Raw genomic sequence first — 25,035 nt, 5'->3', positions numbered from 1 at the left:
CTCTTCAGTAATCAGAGTGGAAAGGACACAAAGAGTGATCACAGGACACCAGGACCCTGCAATTGTCATAAATACATGACGGTTGTCAGGCACGGAAATCTTGATCATGTGACTATGAGCATGTGGCCAGGGTTGTAAGTGAGGACCATCTCTCTCTTCTATCAGTGACACTGTATCTTTGAATGGTAGCGAAAGGAACAGTTGTAAGTCTAGACTGCAACATCCACTTGGAAGAGAGAGTAAACACACTGCTCAGTTCCCTTCACTACACACTGCCAAAACGATTGCACTTACCGTAATTCTGCATTATACACAAAATTTGTCATGTCAAACAGACCTCTCCAGAAGACCATCCAGAACATCTGTATTCCACCGTAAGCAAATATCAAGGTTTGTAACCTAGCATGATTTGGCTAGGATGCTTCCCAGCTAATTTAGGAGTTAAGTAAGGGCCATGGTGGCACAGAGGGAAGAATTACAGCACTGCAGGCTTCTTCTGCTGACTAACTGCTGCCCCCAGTTTGAGTCTCACCAGCTCAAGGTTGACTCAGCCTTCCATCCTTCCGAGGTTAGTAAAATGAGGACCCAGATTGTTGGGAAAATATGCTGACTCTGTAAACCACTTAGAGAGGCTGTAAAGCACTGTGAAATTGTATATAAATCTAACTGCTGATGCTATTTAAGTATAGAATGTTTCCCTGTTCTGCAGGCTGGTTATGCTTTACCAAGCAGTTGTATTTGAAGCATATCAGTAAACTCCTTCTGAGCAGTCCCAGCCCTGCATTCTGGTTACCACTGCTTGATTCACAGTTTATTCAACTATCATGCCTTCTTTACAAATCACAATAACTAGATTCATATAATATCCGAAGTCAAGCCCATCAAACGCAACCTGTCAAATCTGAATTACTGCTGAATATTAAACTCCAAAGTTAATTTTTATAAGACTAATGTATTCTGCCAAACATCCCACACATATTCAGTACTCTGAAGAATCTAATGGATGGTCTGAATACTTTCCAGGAACAGCTTTGCTGCAATGAAGAAAACAGCAAAGAATTTGCTGAGGGCAATTCTAGTCTATGGGAACTTTCAGCTGTATTGTAGTACATTTAAAATACTGCAAAACTCTCTCTTGAATGCTACTTCTCACAATTAATATTTGCCAGGATCCACCCTGCTAAGACCCAGCTTTGAAAAATCCGAAGACTAAACTTGACATGGCAAACCTCAGGAAAAGTTCAGTAACTGTAAGCTCCCATCCACACTAGAAGTTCTGAGCAACCAGTTCCAGGTCCAAGATCAAGCACATGATAGACTAAATTCAATGTAGACTGTTCAAGGGCAGGACTGAACGCTGGCTCCACCTTATGAGAAGAGGAGTATTAGGTAAGACCAACACCCCTTTCCATCATAGGAGCCAGCATTCAGGATGGGACATATCAAAGCTCTAGGTCCTCTTGGGTGGGAACAGTCTGATGTTGGCTAGGAGACGTCCTCCACCACCCTCTATAACACCCTTTTGCCACAGGCAGCGTCTGCCGACATGTACATGTCAATCTTGTAATGATGTATAAAGTGAGCAGGTGAAGCCCAGGTGGCCACTCGGCACACCTCATCCAAGATGCCTGATTGGCCCAGGCCATGTAGGTGGCTGTGCTGTGCATCAAGGGTGTTGTGATGCCCACGGGTTGAGGCAGGGAAGACAGCATGTACGCCTTAGTGATAGTGCCACGAATTCAGTGCCCAATTGTCATCAAAGATGGGCAAACATCCAAGAATTGAGGATGGAAGGCTACAAGAAGAGCCTTTATTTTGAGAAGGGAACAAGTCCCATCTATATATATCCTCATATCCAGTGAGTGCCAGAGTTTCTCCGACAGATGTGTGGGATGCGAGCAGAAGGAAGGCAGAACGAGTTTCTGTGCCCAATGAAAAGAATAATGTATCTTCGGGATAAAACAAGGGGTCCAAATGGAGAACTAGCCAATCGAGATGGAACATGCAGAGGTCCTTCCGAACCAAGAGTGTGGATAGCTCGGAGATCCTTTGCTCAGACATTATGGCAACCAGGAAGGTAACCTTCTAAGACAGATGGTAGAGCAATGCTTTCCTCAGCGACTCATGGGGGGGACCCATGAGGGATTTTAGCACCTTTGGTAGGTCCCAGGTCAAATAATGGTGAATCACCAGAGGAGTAAGTTAGAAGGCTCCCCCCAGTAGAAAGTGATGAACCGTAGGGAACTGTGCAAGGGATTTTACCTGGTTGCAAGACAGAACCAAGGAGAACGCTGCAACCTGTCTGCGAAGTGAGTTTGCTGAGAGGTCCTTGGTTAATCACTGTTGCAGGAATTGGGAGGGGAACCCTTAATGGCAAGAGACCCTCCAATGTGCACCAGGAACAAAAGGCCGTCCATGACACGGAGTAGAACCTCTCAGTGGACAGATGGCGAGACGACTGTGTGGCGAGGATCACCTCCGGGTAACAATCCTGTCATTTTAGGACATTCCACTCAATCGCCAGGCGGTTAGTTGGTACCAATGACCCCTTGCTGAGCATCATCTCAGAAGGAGGCAACCAACTCCCTTTGATCAGTAATGGAAACAATGGCTGGAGGGTAGCAAGCCCTCACGACCAGAGCACTGGAAAGGTGACTTCAGTGAGAAATGGTTGCATAATGTCACCCTAGCGTCCCCTGTCCCCAGGGATGGTGTGGTGCAATTAGGTAGAAAAATGGCAGCTGCCGCTTCGCAAATGGAGCCGAAGCCCCTCTTAGACTGCCGTGTGAAAGAAAGTGCTTTAAGAGGCCGTGGCAGACCTGAGTGGTCTATGCCACAGTGCATGGATGACCACTCATCAAAAAATGTACTAGAGCTGAAGCTCTGCCAAATCTTCAGGCTCTTTAGATGGAATTTGAGAAGCCCAAATCACCGTGACAAAATCTGTGTGCTTTAGGTGTAGAAATAAAGCATTGAGGATGGGAGCTGAGTTTGCCACGTCCATCCTGCTGAAGGGCCGAGCTGAAGCTGAGGCTTAGCAGGGCGGATCCTGGCAAAAAAAACCCCAACAGACACGGTCATCATTCTGAGTGGACAAGGACAACCCATCCTGACTGCTGGCTCCACCCAGGATGCAGAATGAATAATTGTACTTAACCCTTAAATACTTTCCAAGTCCCATCATGGCTAGATCTTCCATCTGAGAGTAAATTCTGTTTTTGGTTTTTGGTTGGTTTGCCTATGATTTTCCCCTCCTAAGAGGAGACCGATGTTATGGTGGTAAAAAAAAATTCCTAAACCCAGTAGCACCTTTTCCAACTAACGTATTTCAACAAAAGGCATTGGCTTTTAATAAAATCTGTTAATTGGAAAATGCACTACCAATCTCCTGGTGTTTTGTGTTTCCTGGGTGTTATTTCTTGGACATTCTAGTTCAGAGGCATTCAACCCTGCCAATTTAAGACTTGCAGACTTCAACTACCAGAATGGCTGGCTGGGGAATTCTGGGAGTCGAAGTCCATAAGTCTTAAAGTTGCCAAAGTTTGGACACCCCTATTCTAGGCTAAGTTATTATCTTGAAAAGTAACTTTTGCATTTGGAACCTATTTCTATTCACACAAACCCTCTTTTTTCACATAAAAGGATAATTTAAAACATGTACAATTTTCTTTGTAACAACGAATTATCAGCCCAAGATTAAGTAACTAAATTTAACCATTGCTGCAGCCTGTCTATGGGAGATTCTCAGTCATCGAGATCATGGTTCTCCCATAGGTGCTTTCTCAAGAGTTAAATGGACTTCCTTGTTTTTCTTTAAAGATGTTTCGCTCCTCATTCAAGATGCTTCTTCAGTTCTGGTTCTTGGATCAGAAGTGAAACGTCTTAAAAGAAAACCAAGAAAGTCCATTTGCCTCTCAAAAAAGCACCTTTGGGGCACTGCTGCAGTAGATTCTTTAGTGGGATTCTTTCAGCACAGAGTCCACTGCAGTGGAAAGTAGCTGCTCACCTCCATACAACCACACTTAAACAACACTTAATAATCTAATCCAAGGCAAGGGGGAGGATTTAAAGTATTCTCTTGTTTATTCATTTCTTTTTCCTGTTATAGAACAGAAGAGAATAACAGAGTTGGAAGGGACCTTGGAGGTCTTCTAGTCCAACCCCCTACTCAGGCAGAAAACCCTACATCATTTCAGACAAATGGTTGTCCAATCTCTTCCAGTCTTGGAACATTCACAACTTCTGAAGGCAAATTGTTCCACTGATTAATTGTTCTAATTGCCAGGAAATTTCTTTGATGATTGGAATCTAATCAAAGATGCAACCTGCTATGGTTCAGGATTGGCCAAGAAAATATGACTCCCTCTTACAGGAAAGGTGTCATAGGAAGAAACCAATCAAGGTGGCACCTAAGATAAACCAGAAAGGAGTAATTACCCAGAACTTGCTTTATTACAGATATACAGATAGTGCTTAACTTACAACCATAATTGAGACCAAAATTTCCACTGATTGCAAGGCCATTAAGTGAATTTTGCCCTTCTTTGCCTCTGTTGATAAGCAAATGTTTCCAGTTGTTAAGTAAACCATGTTGCCATTAACTAAATTCAGCTTTCCCCATTGATACTTCTTGCTGGGAATCAGCTGGGAAGGTTACAGATATTGATCATGTGACTTTAGGGTGCTGCAATGACCATGGCCGATATAGAAGAGCCGAGGTGGCGCAGCAGGTAGAGTGAAGTACTGCAGGCCACTAAAGCTGGCTGTAGATCTGCAGGTCATTGGTTCAAATCTCATCACCAGCTCAGCCTTCCATCCTTCCGAAATGGGTAAAATGAGGACCCAGATTGTGGGGGCATTATGTTGGCTCTGTTAAAAAGTGCTATTGCTAACATGTTGTAAGCCGCCCTGAGTCTAAGGAAAAGGGTGGCATTAAAAATTGATTAAATAAATAAAACAAATAAATGGCAAAAAAGGCATAAAAAGCACAATTGATTTAACCATCACTTAGTTAAGCAACACACTGTGGTCACAATTGTGGTCATAAGTCAAGGATTACTTGTAAAGAAAGCTATCTGTCATGGAGCTGACACAACTCCCATTAAAAGAAGGTGGGCACATGATCCAAAGTCCAGCCATCACTCCTATCCCACAGAAGTCTGGTTATTCTCCAAAGCACCTGAAGGCAGGACAAGAAGCAAGGTATGGAAACTAATCAAGGAGAGAAGCAAGGTAAAACTAAGGAGGAATTTCATACCAGTGAGAACAATTAATCAGTGGAGCAGCTTGCCTCCAGAACAGCGGTCCCCAAACTATGGCCCGTGGGCCGCATGTGGCCCGCTGAGGCCATTTATCCGGCCCGCAGGTGAGTGACAGGAGCACATCTAATTTTCCATGAATAAAATGTGGTATTTTGTTAGTAACTAATATCAATCATCAAAAAAGTTGCAAAAGTTTTTTTTCTAATTTTGTCATCCAGTTACATTCATTTTCTTTTAATTAAATTCCCTCCTTTAAAAAGTACAACACCAATTACATTTCTAACTTATTAACCATTATGCCAAAGTGCTTCCATCTTTCTTTATACATTTTTCTATAAGCGAAGAAAAACTTGTATAGACAATCAGATGTTAACAAAAGAAAATTAAAAACAAAACATAAACATATATGAATTTCAGACTTCCCCCCCCCACTCTAAATAGTACATTTCCATTTTGTTTTTTACTTTAAAATAAGGTATGTGCAGTGTGCATAGGGATTTGTTCATAGGTTATAGTCCGGCCCTCCAACAGTCCGAGGGACAGTGAACTGGCCCCCTGTGTAAAAAGTTTGGGGACCCCTGCTCCAGAAGTTGTGAATGCTCCAACACTGGACGTTTTTAAGACGAGATGGGTCAACCAGTTGTCTGAAATGATAGAGGAGTTCCTGCCTAAGCAGAGGGTTGGACTAGAAGACCTCCAAGGTCCCTTCCAACTCTGTTAATCTGAGCTGGGACTCTAAGTATGAAATCTCATTTGGGCAAAGAGGATGTTTCAATGCATTCAGGGGCGACCTATAGCATCCTGAGATGCTGTGCAGCGATGCAACCTGAGATGTTGCTGAGCTACGTCTTCTAGCGAGTTCTCTTGTGATTGGTCAAGCTAGCTGAGTGCTAGGAATTGTAATTCAGCCAGAGATTTCTTTAACAACAACCCTTATGTAGTATTTTGGAGTGTTTACTGTCCAATGCACAATCTAGCTGTAATCCTTATAACAACCTGTCTACTGCATTATTCTTGCAACATCAAAGCTGGGATAGAGAGAGCTAAGACAGGGCCTTAAGTTGACAGCAGAATCCACATTCTAAGCACTACAGGAGCTGCTCTCTCTCTTTCTTACAGCCCCCTATTGTTCATTTAAAAGTGGAGGGAAAAGCCACTTTCTTTTATAAAGGATGGTTTTACCCCTTAGTTTTATTTGCTTATTAACAATACTTACAAACCCACCACAATCCCAAGGGATCCTGGGCACCATAGAAGTCCAAGCCAAAAGAAAAACACAGTAATAAATATAAAGCCCAAAACTAACCACGAGATAAAAGGAAAAATAAAACCCAAGATAGATGCCCACAGTCAGACAGCTGCGAGTGGAAGTATATTGGAATAAAACAGCTGCCGCATGTTTACGAAACTGCAGCAAGGTGGGGGCTTCAAATACTTCTAGAGGGAGGAGAGTATTCCATATTTACGGAAAGCTCTATAAATATATGGGGCGTATATGCTTATTTGTCATTTAATTTAGCCTATGTCCCTCACAGTTGAACAATGCGGTGCAACTTGTTTTCTCAGGAAATGATGACTAAAGCGAGGTCAGTGGTTTCAAATGAAGTGTACAAGGTCATCATGAGCCAGAAGACTCCAAATACTGAAACCTTTATATCTGGGCTTCCTTTATAAATGACTCATGGATCCAGGCATTTATAAGCTAAAGAGGACAGTGTTCACCACCCATTTAAGGGTGATCCTAAATTAACTCATTGTCTGAATTTGCCTCAAATTGGAATCATCAGCAATTGATACACAAAATTGTGTAGGTTGTATGAATGCAGCTCTGGTTCTTTCACTGATCGATTTAAGCAACCTGCCTAAATTCAGCCTGTTAAACTGGATAAAGGAAGCCAGCGTTGTTCGAAAATGTTTCAGCAGTCATATGGCCAGTGTACGCCAAGATACCAGAATGCCGTTACCTTAACATTAAAATGGTACCTATTTATTTACTTGTATTTGCATGTGTTCTAACTGCTAGTATGGCAGGAGCAGGAGCGCTGGCAGGAGCTGAGGCACGAAGTGGAGCTCACCCCATCATATGGGCAGGTAGTCCTCAACTTATGACCTTGGCTGAATCCAAAATTACTGATACTAAGCAAGACAGTTGTTAAGTCGAGATCCATGGTGGTGCAGTGGTTAAAATGCAATATTTGCATTCTATTCACCACTATTTCACCGGCTGAAGATTGGCTCAGCCTTCCATCCTTTTAAGGTTGGTAAAATGAGGACCTAGAATGTTTGGGGCAAAATGCTGACTATAAACCGCTTAGAGAGGGCTGTAAAGCACTCTGGAATGGTATATAAGTCTAAGTGCAATTGCTATTGCTAAGTGAGTTTTGCTCCATTTTAATCTCCTTTGTTGCCACAGCTGTTAAGTGAAGGACTGCAGTCAATTCAGCAACAAGATTAAGTGAACCTGGCTTCCTCATTGACTTTGGTTGTCAGAAGGTTGCAAAAGTTGATCACATGACCCCCGGAAATTGCAATCATCATAAATATGAGCCAGTTGCAAAGTATCTGAACAATGAATGTTGCAATGGTTTAAGTGTGGAAAATAGTCATAAGTCACTATTTTTAAGTGCTGTTGTAACTTCGAAGAGTCACTAAACAAACTGTTGTTAAGTCAATGACCACCTGAACTCTGGTCTCGAACTGGTGACCTTTCAGTTGACAAACCCAGCATCTTAACTGCTAGGCCCGTTAAGAAGTTTGTGACTACAAAATCAGGGCAATGCAGCAGTTAAACCACTGGCTGAAGATTAGGATCCCAATGTGGACTTGGCTTAGCTTTTCAGTTAAATCATAATGTTCTTCAACGTTTCCAACTTTGGGGAGTGAACAGCGTTGCCTCTGTCTGGACACCAGGGAAATCTCCCAAATACTTATCTTGTAAACTAAGAGATTCTGCAAGGCAACATCTGACTTTCAAGCTTCACAATCTATTTTTATGCTATTTTCCAAAGATATTAAGACTGTTGCTATTAAATGAAGGTGTGTCCATGCAGGCCTAACCAGAGGTGGGTTCTTGCCGGTTCGGACTGGTTCTATAGAACCAGTAGCAGAAATTGCCCTCTGCTTGCCAAACTGGAACCAATGGCCAGCTGGACATGTCCCCGAACTGGCTCTCGGCGGTGCCGTAAGTTTTTAGCACTGCATATGCACCTGCGTGCACACATTCGCACATCGTGTCAGGAAGTGAACTGGCAGCGAGATAAGCCAGAACCCACCCCTAGATATAACCATTATCCGTAGTCATGATGACTACAAGCAACGTGACATAATTGCCCATAACCACAGGCGCACCCCATGCTGCCAGGTTAAGGGTCTTGGGGTTGTTTGACTTGGCACTGAGTTTGCAGCGAGCTACTCTGTATTATTTTTTATAAGTGAAGTCACTTGGAGGCCAGTGTGGTGTTGTGACAAAGTTGCTGGACTAAGAGCCTAATGATTTGGGTTGTAATTCTCCCTTAGAAGCTGATGACTTTGGAACTTTCACTCTTGTCTCAGTTGAAGCTTGGTAAGTTGCAATCACTCACCTACGAACCCAGCCTGGACTACAGTGACCTTTAAGGAAGAGACTTATATTTTACTTTAAAAGTGGGATGCAGTAGATTATTCTTTTTTCTCCAGAAGTTCATAAAAAAAACCAACGTTATGTTAATACAGGTAATCCTTGACTTACAACAGTTCATTTAGCGACCATTCAAAGTTACAATGGCACTGAAGAAAGTCACACGTGACCAATTTTCAGTTACGACTTCTGAAGCATCCCCATGATCATGACCATTGCTATGTCCCAAGGCCTTTTGCAAGCAAAATCAATGGAGAAGCCAGATTTATTGAACAACCAGGTTATTAATTTAGCAGCCGCAGTGATTACCTTAACAACTGTGGCAAGAAAGGTTGTAAAATGGGGCAAAACTCACTTAACAAATTACTCATTTAACAACATCAATTGTGGTCATGGGTTGAGGATTGCCGGTAATGATAAAATCCAACCTTGTCAAAGCAGGCAAAACTGCCACAGCTCACATTTTCAGTTGCTATTCTTACTTGAGCGATTTGTGGAATGTGTCTCCATTCTTTTTATTCTTTGGAAGCACATCCCAAACCATTTATAAAATACAGAGACATCAAAATGGGTGTGCACATATAGACAGAGACGTCCATGTTATTCCCATTGTCCCGCTCATCAAAAGCATCCTATACCACAGAGGCCTCCAGTTCTCTTAGAAGACAATCTTCAATTAACTGTGCTCCAAGCAACATACAACTTCACAGAAAAGGAGGACCGCTTTGCAAAGTGGGCTAAATTCCAAGGAAAGAGGATGGCTCCCTTAAAAGCCTACTAAAAGAGGAACATTCATCATCTCTTAATGGCCCATGATGTATACTGGCATGTGGTTCCTCCAATTACAAACCCATAGCTTAGAATGCATGCAAATCCCACTTATTTTCTATTTTGGCAGGGGCTTTCTGGTTCTTTCTTTCTTTCTTTCTCTTTCTTTCTTTGCCGCCCTATTCCTCAGACTCAGACCATTCAAAGTTACAATGCACTGAAAAAAGTGATTTATGAGTTATCCACAATTGAGTGTCGCAGCAGCCCCCATAGCCACTTGCTTAGCAAGTGACTCCTATTTATGACCTTGAAATGTCCCAGCCGGGGTCATGCAATCATTTTTTATGACCTTCCAGCAAGCAAAGTCAAAGGGGAAGCAGGTTCACTTAAATGTGTTTCTAACTTAACCACTGCAGTGATTCACTTAACTTTGGGAAGAAAGTTGTAAAATGGAGCAAAACTCATTTAACAATTATCTCACTTAGAAACAGAAATTTTGAGCTCAATTGTTGTCGTAAATCGAGGACTATCTGTCCCTAGATTATGAAATGACAGAAACTCTCCTGCCCAATTATCTATACCAAGGAGAAGGAGATGGACACTCCTTAAAGCCTAGGACCTGGCTATCAGCTATACAGGCCACACAGTTAATGCCCGTTTTTCTGAAAAGAAAGTCTATTAATCCCAAGCATCTTTATTCAAGTCCATTTGCTCATTTCCAAAGGAGTATTTTTAATTTCAGTATTTGCTTTTTAAAAAACCTCTAAATGCATTGCACTGTTAAAGAAGGTTTTAATAGTTAATTATCTTCATTGTTAAGAATGGGGGTGAAAGAGGTGATTTCCTTTAGCGTCAGTTTCCATCTGTTCATGCATTAAGATAGAAACTAGTATTTTCCTCCCTCCTGTCCTTCCCCCCCCCCCCTCTTTTTGTTTCTCCAGTCTCAAATACTAGATTCTCTCTCCACATTTCATATTCCTTGTTTTCTATTAACCTCTGGTTTTGGGTTTTTTTTTCTTCCTTCAATTCTTGCTCAGTTCTGACCAACTCTCAATGCAGTTATTTCTCAAGAAATACATGACCGCTGGCTGCCTGGGCCCTTCATCAGGTTGTCAGTAAATTTCTTCACTGCATTACATCTGAGCATGAACTAATTTGAATGGCCCTTGCAGCAAACAGATTCCAGCAAAGCTTTCCCCTCACACTACTACCGGAATTGGGGGGGGGGGGTTTAACCACATTCTGCAAGATAGACCCAATCTGTCCTGTTTTCTCAGCCTTTCACACTCCATTCAGTTTCCTCGTTAATTAGATCAGCCCAAAGAATTGTGGGGAGGGGGAGAGGGAGGGAAAGGGGGGGAGGGAGAAAGAAAGAGGGGGGAGGGAAAGAGAAGAGTGAAATGACACCCTACATAAATAAGGCAGAATGTACAGCACACAGATGGTTACCATGTTGTTGGGCTGCAAAAGATGATGGACAGCATCCACCAACAGCTACATATTTCGTTTTAGATTTATACATATAATCCTAGGCATGTGCTTTAAAGCAAGAGCTCCCTTAATATATTGTAACATAATGTGGCTTTTACACATCAAAGGCAGCCCCCAGTACACATGGTACTTTGCAGCAAGACACATGATGGACCAAGAAATGTTTAACCACAAACTACCAACTATGTTTCAATGAAACCTAGTTTCTTACTTTACTAATTTATGGTTCAGGGTGCAATTAGAACTCCCAAGTTGAGTTGAGTATGCTGGTTAGGTTAAGCATAGATATGTGTGTTACGTGAACATACTTCCTGTGTTTCAACTACAACAGCAGCTAAGCGTAACACCTGGGAGATCAACCAAAACTATGTAATGAACTAAAAAGAAACTTTGCCAGGGTGAACACTGATTGTGGCTAAGCCATAATGTGATTTATATCAATAGCATTTAGACTAAGTATATACCACTTCACAGTGCTTTTACGGCCCTCTCTAAGCGGTTTACAGAGTCAGCATATTGCCCCCAACAATCTGGGTCCTCATTTTACCCACCTTGGAAGGATGGAAGGCTGAGTCAACCTTGAGCCGATGGTGATATTTGAACTGCTGAACTACAGCTAGTAGTTAGCTGAAGTAGCCTGCAATGGTGCACTCTAACCACTGCGCCACCTGAGATTTGTGATTTGCGAACACAGACACTGTGATACACAAACTGTACTTTAGGATTTTGTGTTATGTGTAAAGTCACTGTGGTTTGGGCAACAAACATTATTGAAACCAATCTGTCAACAAGTCAGTATTCCCTTTTCTTTGTCACAATGGTAAAGAGTTCCTGACAGGCATCCAACTCACACAGAAGACAATTTTCATATCCCACTGGGACTAAATGGGTGGGGGAATTCCTGGGATCACCATGACATCTCTGAAGCTACTATCCTGTATCACCCAATCATGGAAAGCACCAAGTCCAATTAAAAAAACTGAACAGAGGTAGCCCTTGACCTATCACCACAATTGACCCCAACATTTCTGTGGTAAGCAAGACATTTGTTAAGTGAATTTTGCCCCATTTTACAACCTTTCTTGCCACCGTTGTTAAATGAATCACTGCAGTTGTTAAGTTAGTAATATGACTGTTAAATGAATCTGGATTGACTAGTCAGACGATCACAAAGGGGATCAAGTGGGACACGGCCACTGTCATTAATATGAGTCAGTTGTCAAGTGTCCGAATTTTGTTCATGTGACCCTGGGGATGCTACAATGGTTGTAACTTGGAAAAACAGACGTAAAACACTTTTTTCTCAGTGTTGTTGAATATTCAAAACCATCATTAAACATTTTTTTGTAAGTTGAGGGCTACCTGTAGACTGTTGCGGTCAACCAATTGCGCACAATCAATAAAAACTGCATTCTTCTTGTGCATTTAACATTATTTACACAACCTATGTCAGCAAAGCTATGGCACATGTGCCCCAGGTGGAACGCGGAGCCATGTCTGAGGGCACCCAAGGGTCCAGCATGCGTGCGTGTGCTGGCAAGCTGATTTTCGGCCTTCTTTTCACCTGTTTTCACCCTCTCCAGGCTTCAGGAAAGCCTCCTGAAAAACAGCTCAATGCGCCAGCTGGCAGATCATTTCTGAACTTCCAGTTGGCCCGTTTGCCCATTTTTCATTGTGACCAGGTTTCAGAAGGCTTTCCTGAAGCCTTGGGACAGCACAAAATGGCCCAAGGGACCATCTGGAAGTGAGGCCTGTGTGCACGTGTGGTGGGGGCTGGGAGCAAGGGTGTTGTACATATGCACAGGGGACAGCACGGCAGTTGTGCACCTGCACAGGAGGAGGGCACTCCGTTATGGGTGCAGGATGTGCATGCACGCTATCGCACACATGAGTGCCCTTTTGGCACCAGAGCCAAAAACGTTTCATCATCACTGACCTATGTCAATGAATGAGAAATAGGAAAGCAACTATTGACATGTCCTGTTTTATCACCTTCCTCCAATATGAGACTATTGGCCTTCATTGCCCTAACTAACATATACAGTGGTACCTCTAGTTAAGAACTTAATTTGTTCCGTGACTAGAAAAGTTTGTAAGTAGAAGCAATTTTTCCCATAGGAATCAATGTAAAAGCAAATAGTGCATGCCAACCTATTAGGAAAGAAATAAAAGCTCGGAATTTGGGTGGGAGGAGGAGGAGGAAGAAGAGGAGGAGGATAGTCACTGCCGAAGGAAGAAGGTGAGGTGAGGGGAATCAAAAAAATCCAAAACTTTAAGGCTTAAAAAAAAGAGGGACTCTGATGCATCGAGAAGGAACACGCGCCTCCCATACACCCGGCGCGAGGCTGACTCCCATACACTGCGGCAAAGAGAGAAACCCAGGGGGAATGGCAGGAAACTGGGCAGGCCTTTATGCCGCTCTCAAATTTCCTGGGAAATTTTTCCGGGCTCAGGCTCTTAAGTAGAAAATGGTTCTTAAGAAGAGGCAAAAGATTTAGAACACCCGGTTCTTATCTAGAAAAGTTATTAAGTAGAGGCGTTCTTAAGTAGAGAGTACCTAAAGTACCACTGTACCATTAAAGTGAACTCTATAGGGTGAATAGCTCCAAACACAATCTAGAAATTACAAACAATCCAAAACAAATCTGCCAGAGTCTTGACTGTCCCTCTGAGCTCTTGCTAACCCAGGATTAAAACATCTAAAAAGCTGACTCCGAGTGAGCCTGCTCCAAATTCCTTTATAAAACAAGGCTTTTCAATTATGTCTTCCAAACTTGGGAGAGACCTCTCATGGAATGTTGAGCTTGGCCCAGCTCAGTTAAACAGCAAACAAAAATAAAAAGTATCATTCATGAGAAATATTTTTAAAAATTGAAATCAGGTTACGTAGAAGTATGTCATAATTATTATTTTGATTATTTTTGTTTTTTTTAAGACTTCATTTACAGCCGGTAGATCTTACTCAGTTCTTTTACCAGCTGTGGGCATGTCTCCTTCTTCACGCTACAGACATATTCCTCGTTCTTAAGAGAGACAAATCTAATGCATTCCATCTTGTTTATACATGGGGGTTGGAGATGTTCGCCATATATTTGAAAATAAACCAATTTTAGCTTGCATAATGATGGCATAGATAAAGATAAATAATCCAACCATTTTCAAACTACATTATTCAAGGATGCAATGCATGCATTATCCCACCAACCTTACGTGGGGCAAAGTGAAAGCCAACATCCAGCAGAAGTATCTTTACAATACATTCCAGCGATCGGTTAGGTCCCACAGAGTTGGCCTTCTCCAGATCCGTTGACTAAACAATGTCGTCTGGCGGGACCTAGGGGAAGAGCCTTCCGGACCCTCTGGAACCAGCTCCCCCCGGAGATTAGGATTGCCCCCACCCTCCTTGCCTTTCACAAACTCCTTAAAACCCACCTCTGCCATCAGGCATGAATTGAAACATTTCTCCCCACGCCTATATAGTTTTATGTATGGTATGCTTGTGTTGTATGTTATTTTAAATAATGGGTTTTTAGATTTTAAATATTAGATTTGTTCTCTGTATATTGTTTTATTATTGTTGTGAGCCGCCCCGAGTCTGCAGAGAGGGGCGGCATACAAATCTAATAAATAAATAAATATCATATGCAATATATACTTTTCTAGATAAAACTGATCTGGAGGTGCATTCAATTATGTTCGCTTGTAAGCATGCCTTTAAAAAAAGGATAGAACAAGGGAAAGGAAACCTATCTTTTCCAAAAAAAGATATTCTTCAGTTATAGTATGTAATGCTAATAAACTCTGTGACCTAAACCATACAAAACTGTAAAAGCAATTTCTCTCACCTATCCTTCTTCATCTAGTAAATTCATAGCCACCAAAATTCTAAATTCTACTTCTTGCTTTCTTCTCCGCGGATACTAAGAAAGACTGTAAAGACCCTCTTCAAACCAAATTAAACTCCTGGTAACTTCATGGATATAGCCACGTAGATTTTAACAGAAATGCTTTGCCTTTCAGCTTTCTTCAGCTATCTTTTGTACTAACACAATGTTTCTCAATGTCAACTACTTTTAAGATGTGTGGGCTTCAACTCCCAGAATTCTGGGAGTTGAAGGCCACACTCTTTAAAAATTGCTGAGATTGAGAAACACATGGTCTAACTTATTGGTTTTAGCCCTGGGGTTCCTGAGGTTCTTTTACATAAGTACCAGCGGTGGGTTGCTCCTGGTTTGGCCTGGTTCTGCAAACTGGTAGCTGTGACAGTGGGAAGCTCTGCCCACCTGCCTGGGAGACTTCTGCACATTGCGCAAATGTGCAAGTCCAAGCACGAACCGGTAGCAACAGGTTTCAGACCCCACTACTGATAAGTGCCAACTCTACCTAGATTTGATGGGGAACAGAGCTGGCACAGGTGGGGACAAAAGGAAAATCCAACTAAAGTTTGGCAGCCTGTGAAGAACTTTTATCGATAATCATTGAGTTATGGATGTTTATGTTACATCTGTTAAATTCAGCAGACATCCAAATAGTTTAACTTAGGGTGCACCATGGTCCAAGTATTGACTCTAGTACAATAATTAGGAACAGAATCCTGCAAAAAACGTTGCTTACTTAGATTGCCTTCCATATGGAACAGCTGGAAGAGAAAGGGAATTGCTGTCTAAGGAGCCATGTCTTTTACTTTTGGGGAGCAATTTAATTCAGGGGTAACACTATATAGGTAGTCCTTGACTTACGATCACAATTGGGAGCAGAATTTTTGTTGCTAAGCAAGGTGTTGGTTAAAGCCCGATGTTTTTGCCATGATGGTTAAGTGAATCATGTCAGTCATTAAACTACTCAGACTACCTCCATTGACTTATCTTTGTCGGAAGCTGGCTGGAAAGGCCACAAACAGTGATTACATGAGCCCAGGACACAGCAATTTCCTCATAAACACATATCTATGGCCAGGTGCCCAAATTTGGATCAGACGACCATGAAGCAGCTGCCACCTTCCTGAGAGAAACAGTCGTAAGGCTTTTTTTTCGGTGCCACTGTAACTTCAAATGTTTGCTAAATGAACAGTTGTAGTTTAAGGACGATCTGTATTACTGTGTAACCCAGAGAGAACATGATCAGCTTCCTGTGCTCCACAATTGCTTTCTGGGCCCACTACCTCACTCTGTCTTATGGCAGAATCAGCCCCAGGAATTGTGACAGCAAGAACAACTTCTTCACCTCCAGGAACAAAATGTCTCAAGAACAGCCCTGCTGTCAAATTTCAAATCCCAGCTGGGTTCAAGTACAAACAGTTACTTAGATCAGCAGCCCCCAACCTTTAGGCACCAGGAACTGTGGAGAGGGGCTGTGGTTTCATGTGCTCACTGCATTCTGCTGATGGGGCTTTGCTTGTTTGTGCAGCCCAGTGCTGGTCTGCACACCAAGGGTTTGGGGACCCCTGATTTAGAGAAGACAGGACAATCCCATCCAGCAGCAATAGTCAGAGGATGGATGGATAAGATGGTCACTGGAGACACTGGAGTTCTCATTTTGTCACATCAATGTAACAGTATCAACATAATAGCGTTTCTTCCTCTGAGGCATATGAAAATCTCATAAACCCATTAAATCCAAGTCCTAACATTACATAAAGGCATCAATGTCCATTGTTGAGAAGCTACAAACTCCTTCTGCTGGGTTAAAATTAAGGATCATCTTTGGGAGTGAAAGGCTTCTGAACTGTTGCATTTGGTAATTGCTGACTGACCAGAATTACAGACTACAACCACTAAAAAAAAAAGACCTAGCTAAGAAACCAAGATAGTTATAACAAAATAACGAAGGTTGATTTTAGGACAAAGAAGAAAAACTGCCATGTTCTAATGAGGATATTTTGCTACATATTTCATAAAGGGGGTTCTAGTCTACCACTACATCAGTGTATCTCCTGATCCAAACTTCTCAAGATTCTTCAGAAGAATTGAAGTCCAAAGCCTATTATTCCCTCAGCCAACCTGGTTAAGAATGACAGACAAGTGTCTATGGATATTCTCAGTCATCCAGCTCATGGTTGTCCCAAAAATGCTTTCTCAAATGGCAACTGGAGTTGCTTGGTTTTTTCTTGAAGATGTTTTGCTTCTCATCCTACATGCTTCTTCAGTTTATGGAGGAGACGCAAAATGTCTTCAAGGAAAAAACAAAGGAAGTCCAGTTGCCTTTTGAAAAAGTACTTTGGGGACAATGACAGGCAAGGCGAAATCCAAGACCTTTATAAGGTACAGGATGGAAAAGGTGGATCCAGTGATCCAAGATGTTTCACATCCTTTCTTAGAGTTTGCTCTAAGTGACTAACCTGTGATTCAGTAATCTGGTTAGCTCTGTATAGCTATTAGAAACTGGGGAAGGTTAGTGGGGCGGCATTCGCATCCCGACCAGCAGAAAAGCCCATGGACCCTGAAATGAAGCCAATCATGGAAACGGTAGCACCACAGGTGGACTTATGTTAGATCAGGGCTGCATATGGTCCTTACTCAGAGGTCTCTTTAAGAGTTAATACACTGAATTATAATTTTGAAGGGGAAATAATTCAATGTATGGGGAGCAGTTCTGTTAATTGTCAATAATTTTAATTTAATCACTTGTTTTTCCATTTGGTTCCATCCACTTTTTCTCCCCAATTCTTTTTGGAACTATTTGGGAAGATCTATAGCCCACCCTTTCCCTCCAGAAGCTTATATCAGCTTACAAGAGGATCTCTGTTTTATCCTCAAAATGATCCTGAAAAGGGGGTTTGGCTGAAAAAGAGAGTGGCTCAAAATCACACAATGAATTTCTATTGGCTGTTGGTGGAATTCAACCTGGGATTTCCCAGTTCAAGTTTAGCTTTACCCGCCACACCATACCTCTTCCATCAAGGAACTCACACACGTGCAATTCCCACCCAAAAAAGAGAGCTTAATCGTGTTATCAATCTAACACTCATGGTGCCAATGCAGAATTCCTGGCACAGAATTAATACTGAAAGGACTAGCTATTAGCACGTATGTAACAGTATATTACCCAACTATATAAAGGAAGAATATTATATCTCTTAATAACACAAGTATACACATGCATAACCATAGTTCTATGGGGTTGTCTATTGTACAAAGCCAAAAATTAATTCTGGGTGAGTGGGAAAGAATTCCCAGTGGACATAAATCTTATTTGGGGAAGTGCTCAAATCTTGTCTCAAGGGGTTGTTTTTTTTTTTTTTTAAACCCTGTTTTCTCTCTTCTACTTTAGATTTGGTTCTAGGAATCTTTTAGATCAGGTTAAAAAAAACCCTGACAAATGCAGATAAGCATTGAGGAAAAAGAGAAGAGAAGTTGCATTATAAAGGAGATATGAAAAGACAGATTTGGGTTGCATCCAGACTCATAATTCCTCCTCTTTCATTTTGCTGAAAAGCATGTGTGCCGGACAGAGGCTGATCTTGGGAAAACAGCCTGTCAGCTTTTAAAAACTTGATATTTATGACCACAACCCACGATTTGCAACACCACCTAAGCCAACAAATATTATTGCTGGCCTTCTATATTGACACAACAGCCATCTGAATTCAGAATCTAAATGGGCAAGAGGTGAAACGGATAAAAAGCATTTTATACATGCTAAGACTTTTTTTTTTTATTTCTCACTCTTTAAAAGTCTTAATGGGGAAACCAAACAAACAAGTGGGGGAGGGGGTTGATGACTTCAAAGCTTCTGGTGTCCCTTGAAAAACTAAATGAACAATGAACAATATATCAAGTTGAGACATCACTGTTCTGCATTGCACACCGCTGTTCTGCTTCTCCCATGCCATTATTCACAGCAAAAAGCACTGCTTAGTCTGTTTCCATGGCTTTTATATCAGCAGCTGTTTTTTAAGACTGTCACAGTATGTTATATAACAGTGTTTCCCAACCTTGGCAACTTGAAGATATCTGGACTTCAACTCCCAGAATCCCCCAGCCAGCATTCGCTGGCTGGGGAATTCTGGGAGTTGAAGTCCAAATATCTTCAAGTTGCCAAGGTTGGGAAACACTGTTATATAATATACATTTACATGGACACACTAACACACACACTCATTCAGCATAGCAAAGAGGTCAGCCATCCCAAACCACCCCTGGAATCCCTGAAATTACTTTATGCTTTAGGTAGCCACCAACCTGACTTTGCCACTATAGGCGAATTCACATTTGGGGGGAGGGGGGAGAAGTGGAGGCAGCAACCAAAGGAGGAAAAGAAGGCTGATGGCTGATGTGCAGGAGGAAACCTGAAAGCAGCTTTCCTCTCCTAGCTTTAAAACCCAAATCTATCGGATAGGAATGCAGATCTTTTCCCCCAAAGCTCCAGGAAGATCTTGCTTAGGGATCTGGGAATTTCAACCTGTATTTAGTGCAAAGGAGCATGGAGGGAAGTCTTCTCTTCTACAGATCTTGGTCCGGGAGAAGCTGAGTTGGAAAACGACCCACAACCGGCGCTTCCCCCTTTGGCTGCCCTTAAGTTAGGGTTAGGGTTAGGGTAGAGGCGAGCGGGCCGCCAGAGGAGCCCCGCAGAAAGGGGCCGGGCGGCGGATCCGCCAGGAGGAGCAAGTGGGGGAAGCGGGAAGGGGAGCCCTGGCTTTGGGATCCGGCTGCCCCAACTAAAGGGGTCGGACCGTCTTCGCCCACGTGTTGGGGGGACCCGCTCCCCACACATGGGCTACGAGCCCCGGAACTCCCGGCCCCGGTGGCTTGGCTCGTCTTGGCCAAGCGAGCGAGGCAGAGATCGGGACGGGATCCCGGTTGGGGTCGGTTCCAACAGCCTCTGAGCAGGTGCAAGAGCGCCCGCCGTTCCCGAGCAATTCTAGCCCAACTGCGGGTCTTGAAGTGAGGACGGGGGAGGGGGCCCAAATGGCCCAGTGCTCCCCCCTGCCGAGCCCTTGCGGAGAAAGCCCACACAATCTCTCGCTCCGTCAGCCCGGGATTGGGGAGGGGGAGTCGCCCGGCGCGCGGCTTCCCCGGTCCCTCCGGAAGGCAGCCAAGGCTGCCCCGCCAATGGGCGAGCGGCGGACTCCCCGACCCCTCCCCAGCGTTACGCAATAAGCCCGGCTCCCGGGCGCTCCCCCAGCCCAGCCCCTCCCCTCCCTCCGCTGCCCGCCAGGCTCCCAAGACGAGTCCGGGCGCCTTCTTCCCCCGGCCCCCGCGAGCCCCCGCCCACCCGCCCCCTCTCAGGCTCTGGACCTCCCTAGCAGATCCCCCCCCCCCAATTGCCAGGCAGTGACAACCAGCCCGCTTCGCCCAGGGAGCCCAGGAAGCGGGAGCAGTAGGGCTTCCCCGGGCGTCCGTCCTTCGTCCCGTCCCGTCCCCCCCACGCTCCGGCGCGCAACAAGCAGCGGCAGCAGCACCCGCCGCCCTCCGCCCCGCTCGGCCGAGGGAGAGGAGCGCAGAGGCTCGGGCATCCCTCTCCAGCCCCGGCGCCGCCACGTGCTCGCTCGGCCCGCTTGGGAGCCGCTGGGGGTGGGTGGGGGGAGCCCGACGGCCGCCACTGCAGCACAAGGCAGCTGCGGCTCGGCCCTTCTCCCCGGCCCCAGCTGCGACGGAGGGCGCCGGAGAAGCCGCAGGAGGCGGCGCGGCTCTGGCTGAGGGAGCAGCGGGGGGCTGCGCGGCTCCCCCTCTCGCGGCTCCTCCGGCCGCAGCTCTGCATCGTGCGTCATGGCAGCGCAGCGCGGCGAAGGATCCCCCCCCCACGCCCGCCTGCCTCTCCGGACGGGCCGCGCGGGGCCTGGACGGTGGCGCTGAGGGGAGACCGGCGGGGGTCTCGCCTTCCTTGCCTTCCTTCGCCGCCTCCGCCCGCCCGGTCTCGGGGAAAGCTGGCGTCGAGCTCGGCGAGGGGATCCCGGCTTGCCAGAGCGGACCCCCTTCGCCTCTGGCCCCCGTCGGACCCCGCGGCCTCGGCTCCTTACTTGCCAATTTCCTCGTAAAGCTGATACTCGTCGGTGAAGCGGGTGCAGGTCACGGTGGTGGCCATCGCGGCTGCAGCTTCACTCCGCAATGAGCCGCCCGGGCTCCGCTCCGGCTGGCAGCGGGGGGGGGGGAGGGGGAGAAGGGGCGGGGAGCAGGAGGAAGGGGCGAGGCAAGCGCCGAGCAACGGGGTCCGCGGAAGGGAGGAAGGGAGGAAGGAAGAGCCGCTCCTGGCTGCGGGCGGTGGCGGAGCGCGGCCCCTGCAGAGGGAGCGAACAGCGGTCCCGGCACTGGGCAGAGCCCGCGAGAGCTGCCGGGGGGGAAAAGAGGGAGGGGCGACCGGCCGCCACCAAGCGGCCACCCGGGGGTCGCCGCGCGCGCGGGCGGCGCCTCTCAACTTCGACGGGGCGGAGGGGGTCGCCTTGGCAGTCGCCTGCGGGGCTGGGAGTCCCACCTGCGCCCTTAGTTGTCTCCAGCGAGCCCCCTTCCTCTGCGTTGGGCTGGGTTGGGTGGGGGTCCGGTCTCTTCCCCTCAGGTTTCGTCCAGTTGCCCCGAGGAGGGAATGGCCGGAAGCCTCCCTCAGATGCGTGACGGAGCCCCCGAGGCCTTCCAGTATCTTCCAGTTCAGTGTTTCCCAACCTTGGCAACTTGAAGATATTCTGGGAGTTGAAGTCCAGATATCTTCAAGTTGCCAAGGTTGGGAAACACTGTTCCAGGTGACTTCCACGTCGTCGTCCCCAGGTGAACTTGAGTCCGCCCTACAACTTTCCCTCATGTGTGCAGCTCCACAAATCCCCACCCAAGCCCAACCTTGGAGAAAAGGACTCTCTTCTCTAGAACCTTTTCTCTGCTCGGTGTTGTCGAAGGTTTAATAGCCTAAGCGAGACAAGCCAACAGGGTGCAAATACAGCCTAGCTGTGCGAAGCTAATTTTGGGAGAAGCTCCTCTATGATGATGCTGAAGAACCTTAGCAGGATACTCACTGTCCCATCTGTAGGATTATAACTTTGACCATCCTCACTATGATCCTTTAGTTCATTACTTATTGAGATCTACCACAAAAGAGTGTTGGCTTGATTAGAACCAAGTTGTTTTGGGGGGGCATTTTCCAATGAGGTACCCCAGATCTTCAATGCTCGGCTTGTCCTTTGCATTACAGCCATGCGTTTAGTTGGGAGTTACATCAACAAGGTAAAATGTGATTTATGATCAGTCCTTATGCTTCCAATCCTCACAGCATCCCTGCAGTCGTATAGTCAAAATACAGGTGCTGTATTTAAGAGGATTGTTGGATCCTGGTCATGTGATCCCCATTTGTGACCTTTTTATTTATTTAGAAAATATATATATATTGCCACCTACTCGCACATGGCGACTCAAGGTTGCTTTGATAAGCAAAAGTCCATGGGACTTTGTAGACCTCAGTTTGGGAGTCAGTCAATGGGAGAAGACAGGTTTGCTTAATGTCCATAGTGACTCACTTAACAACCCACTGCAAAAAAGGTGGTAAAATTGGGCATGACTCATTTAATGACCATCCTGCTTAGTGATAGAAGTTCTGGTTCCAGTTTGTAATTGTGAGTCAAGGACTACCTTTCCTACAATATGCTGGTTCTCACGCAATATGCAATTATTAAATAAACTGTCATTCAATCACTCCATATTCTAGGGTTGCACAAGCACTAACTTTTAAAACTATTCACGTGAACTGAATTCATGTATGCCCTTGGTTTATATTGTTGTTAGCTGCCCAGAATTATGTTCTAAGATGAACCTACTGAAAACTCAGACAGACAGATGATACCGATAGATGGTCTCTTTGTCTCAAGTCACAAGGTTAGATTTCAGTACCTCCTTAGGTGCTTTCACAGAACAGTCAATCTATTGGCTACACTGAGACATAGGTGAAGCATGTTCTATTAAATCACTGGAATTGCATAGGACATGGAATCATGCATTACCCATGCTGGGTGGGTTCCCACAGCATACCATCACAAGTTAGCCAACTCTATTTTAGCCTCAAATATTCAATCCAACCATTCTTTGAGGATTGACTCTATCAAAGCACCTTCATAATGAAGACAACGATCTTTAGCCAGGAAAACCCCTAGGTCTACGGAAGTTGAAAAATGCTTTAGACAAACAGAGAGTGAAAAAAAAGCAGGTCAAGAAGGAATCTTAAAACTTCATGGCAGAAGGAGACATTTTGGAGGCGAGCAGGATATGGATCAGGAAGGAAAGGGTTGCCATGAAGTTTTCTTCTCCTGAAAAATATATTCTTTTCATGAAAATTTTTTTAATGGGAGCTGACTTGCTTCAAAGCCAAGCAGATGCCTTCAGCAACACTTCTACTCCCAAGAGTTTCTCAGGCCCATGGAGACCTGACAGATCTCTTATAAAATGAGGCTATTTTCTACATCCCAACATTTTGGAAAATTTCCCTGACTATTAAAAAAAAATAAAAAAATAAAAGTCAATGGAAATGGAACAACATGCTTGTCTAAAGAAGGGACTGCAGACAGACATAGCCAAAGGGCTGGTCAAACAAATCATGGTGGCCAGTATAATTGGATGGTTGTAGCCCCCAAAGCCCCCAAGAAGACTAAATATACATATTAAGATGACATTCAATCAGGTGGTTGTAGGTGGCAACTTATTTTTTTTTCTAAAGCCTATAGGTGCCCTTCAAGTGGCAAAATCATTTTTACCATCTCTTGAAAGCAATTGTTTGACAGCCATTGTGTGAAAATGTGTGCACCGGTGGTGTTTTTTTAAACATTCTGAGTGGGTTGAGCAATCAAGCAAGATTCTGTACTGCCACAATGACAGACCTTAGATGATACTCCTTCTGATTGACTCAAACATGAAGCAGAAGTCCAGGTAAGTATTTTGTGGCTTGTTCAATTACTAACTTCATAGAATCAAAAGAACTAACATGTACTGTAATATGAGCAAAATGGGGACTCTGACGTTCAAGGGAAGGGAGGATAAGTGGTATATGCTCAGGGGTGGGCTGCTGCCCGGATGGGGGAAACGTAGTGGGGTAGCAAAAATGGAGCTCCACCCCAGAGCACCCAATTTGCACTGAAAGATGTTGAAAGAAAATGCAGGGCGTCCTGCATCCCGCAGTGTGGTAGTAAAAAGTTTGGTAGTCCTTCACTGTATATGTTCATTCATTCCACACTTCATAAACAAGTGTGAGCTTGCACCACAGGTTAAACCAGAAAGAAGTCATCTTTAGACAGTCAAGAACCCTACCTACCTCCCCATTTGCTTGCATTTGCATGTATTTTACCTTCAAATACAGTGAACTGAACAGCCAGCTTTGACCAGTTATAGTCATACTAACTCATAAACCTTAGTTCACATAACTTGCTATTTATGGAGGTTCTTGGTCATCCAGGTCAGTTCTAAAGAAGCTTCTTAGATGAGAAGTGAAATGTCATCAAGCAAAAAAGAAAGTCCAGTCACCTTTTGAAAAAGCACCTTTGGGATAACTTGCTAATACAATGCATGTTAACAAACCCAACCAGGTCACATCATGGTTCAGCATGTTGGTAACCATACCTAGAAATTAGTGCCAGAGCTAAGATTGCTTATTTATACCCTATGACAATCATTGTGTTGTACCTCACGATTCTTGACAGGTGTATTTTCTTTTATATACACTGAGAGCATCTGCACCAAAGACAAATTCCTTATGTGTCCAATCACACTTGGCCAATAAAGAATTCTATTCTATTCGATTCTATTCCATTGTCTATGATCTACTCCATACCACCAGGCAAAGGGCAGTTTTTTCAGATGCTGAGATGTCCCTGCCCTTGAGAAGGAGCTAATTTCTTAGAGTGATTTGCATAAAAGGCTCTGAAACAAACCAAGAAAATAAATCAACTTGTGGCAGAGATTATTGCTACAACCATAAATAAGACCCTGGCTTGTT

General features: G+C 44.4%; 1 protein-coding gene across 1 annotated transcript in view; it reads right to left on the bottom strand.

The window, feature by feature from the left end:
• Positions 1–21,172, bottom strand: part of CAMK2B (calcium/calmodulin dependent protein kinase II beta) — a 275,191-nt gene extending 254,019 nt beyond the window's left edge. The window contains exon 1 of the mRNA XM_070765550.1: positions 21,095–21,172. Within this exon, the coding sequence (XP_070621651.1) occupies positions 21,095–21,159 (65 nt within the window). The 5' untranslated portion in view covers positions 21,160–21,172. The remainder of the gene's footprint in view (positions 1–21,094) is intronic.
• Between the last annotated feature and the right edge of the window lie 3,863 nt (positions 21,173–25,035).

The sequence above is a fragment of the Erythrolamprus reginae genome, chromosome 12 (assembly GCF_031021105.1).
Source record: "Erythrolamprus reginae isolate rEryReg1 chromosome 12, rEryReg1.hap1, whole genome shotgun sequence".
NCBI classification, from domain to species: domain Eukaryota; kingdom Metazoa; phylum Chordata; class Lepidosauria; order Squamata; family Dipsadidae; genus Erythrolamprus; species Erythrolamprus reginae.
This window is presented reverse-complemented; position numbering and strand designations above follow the sequence as displayed.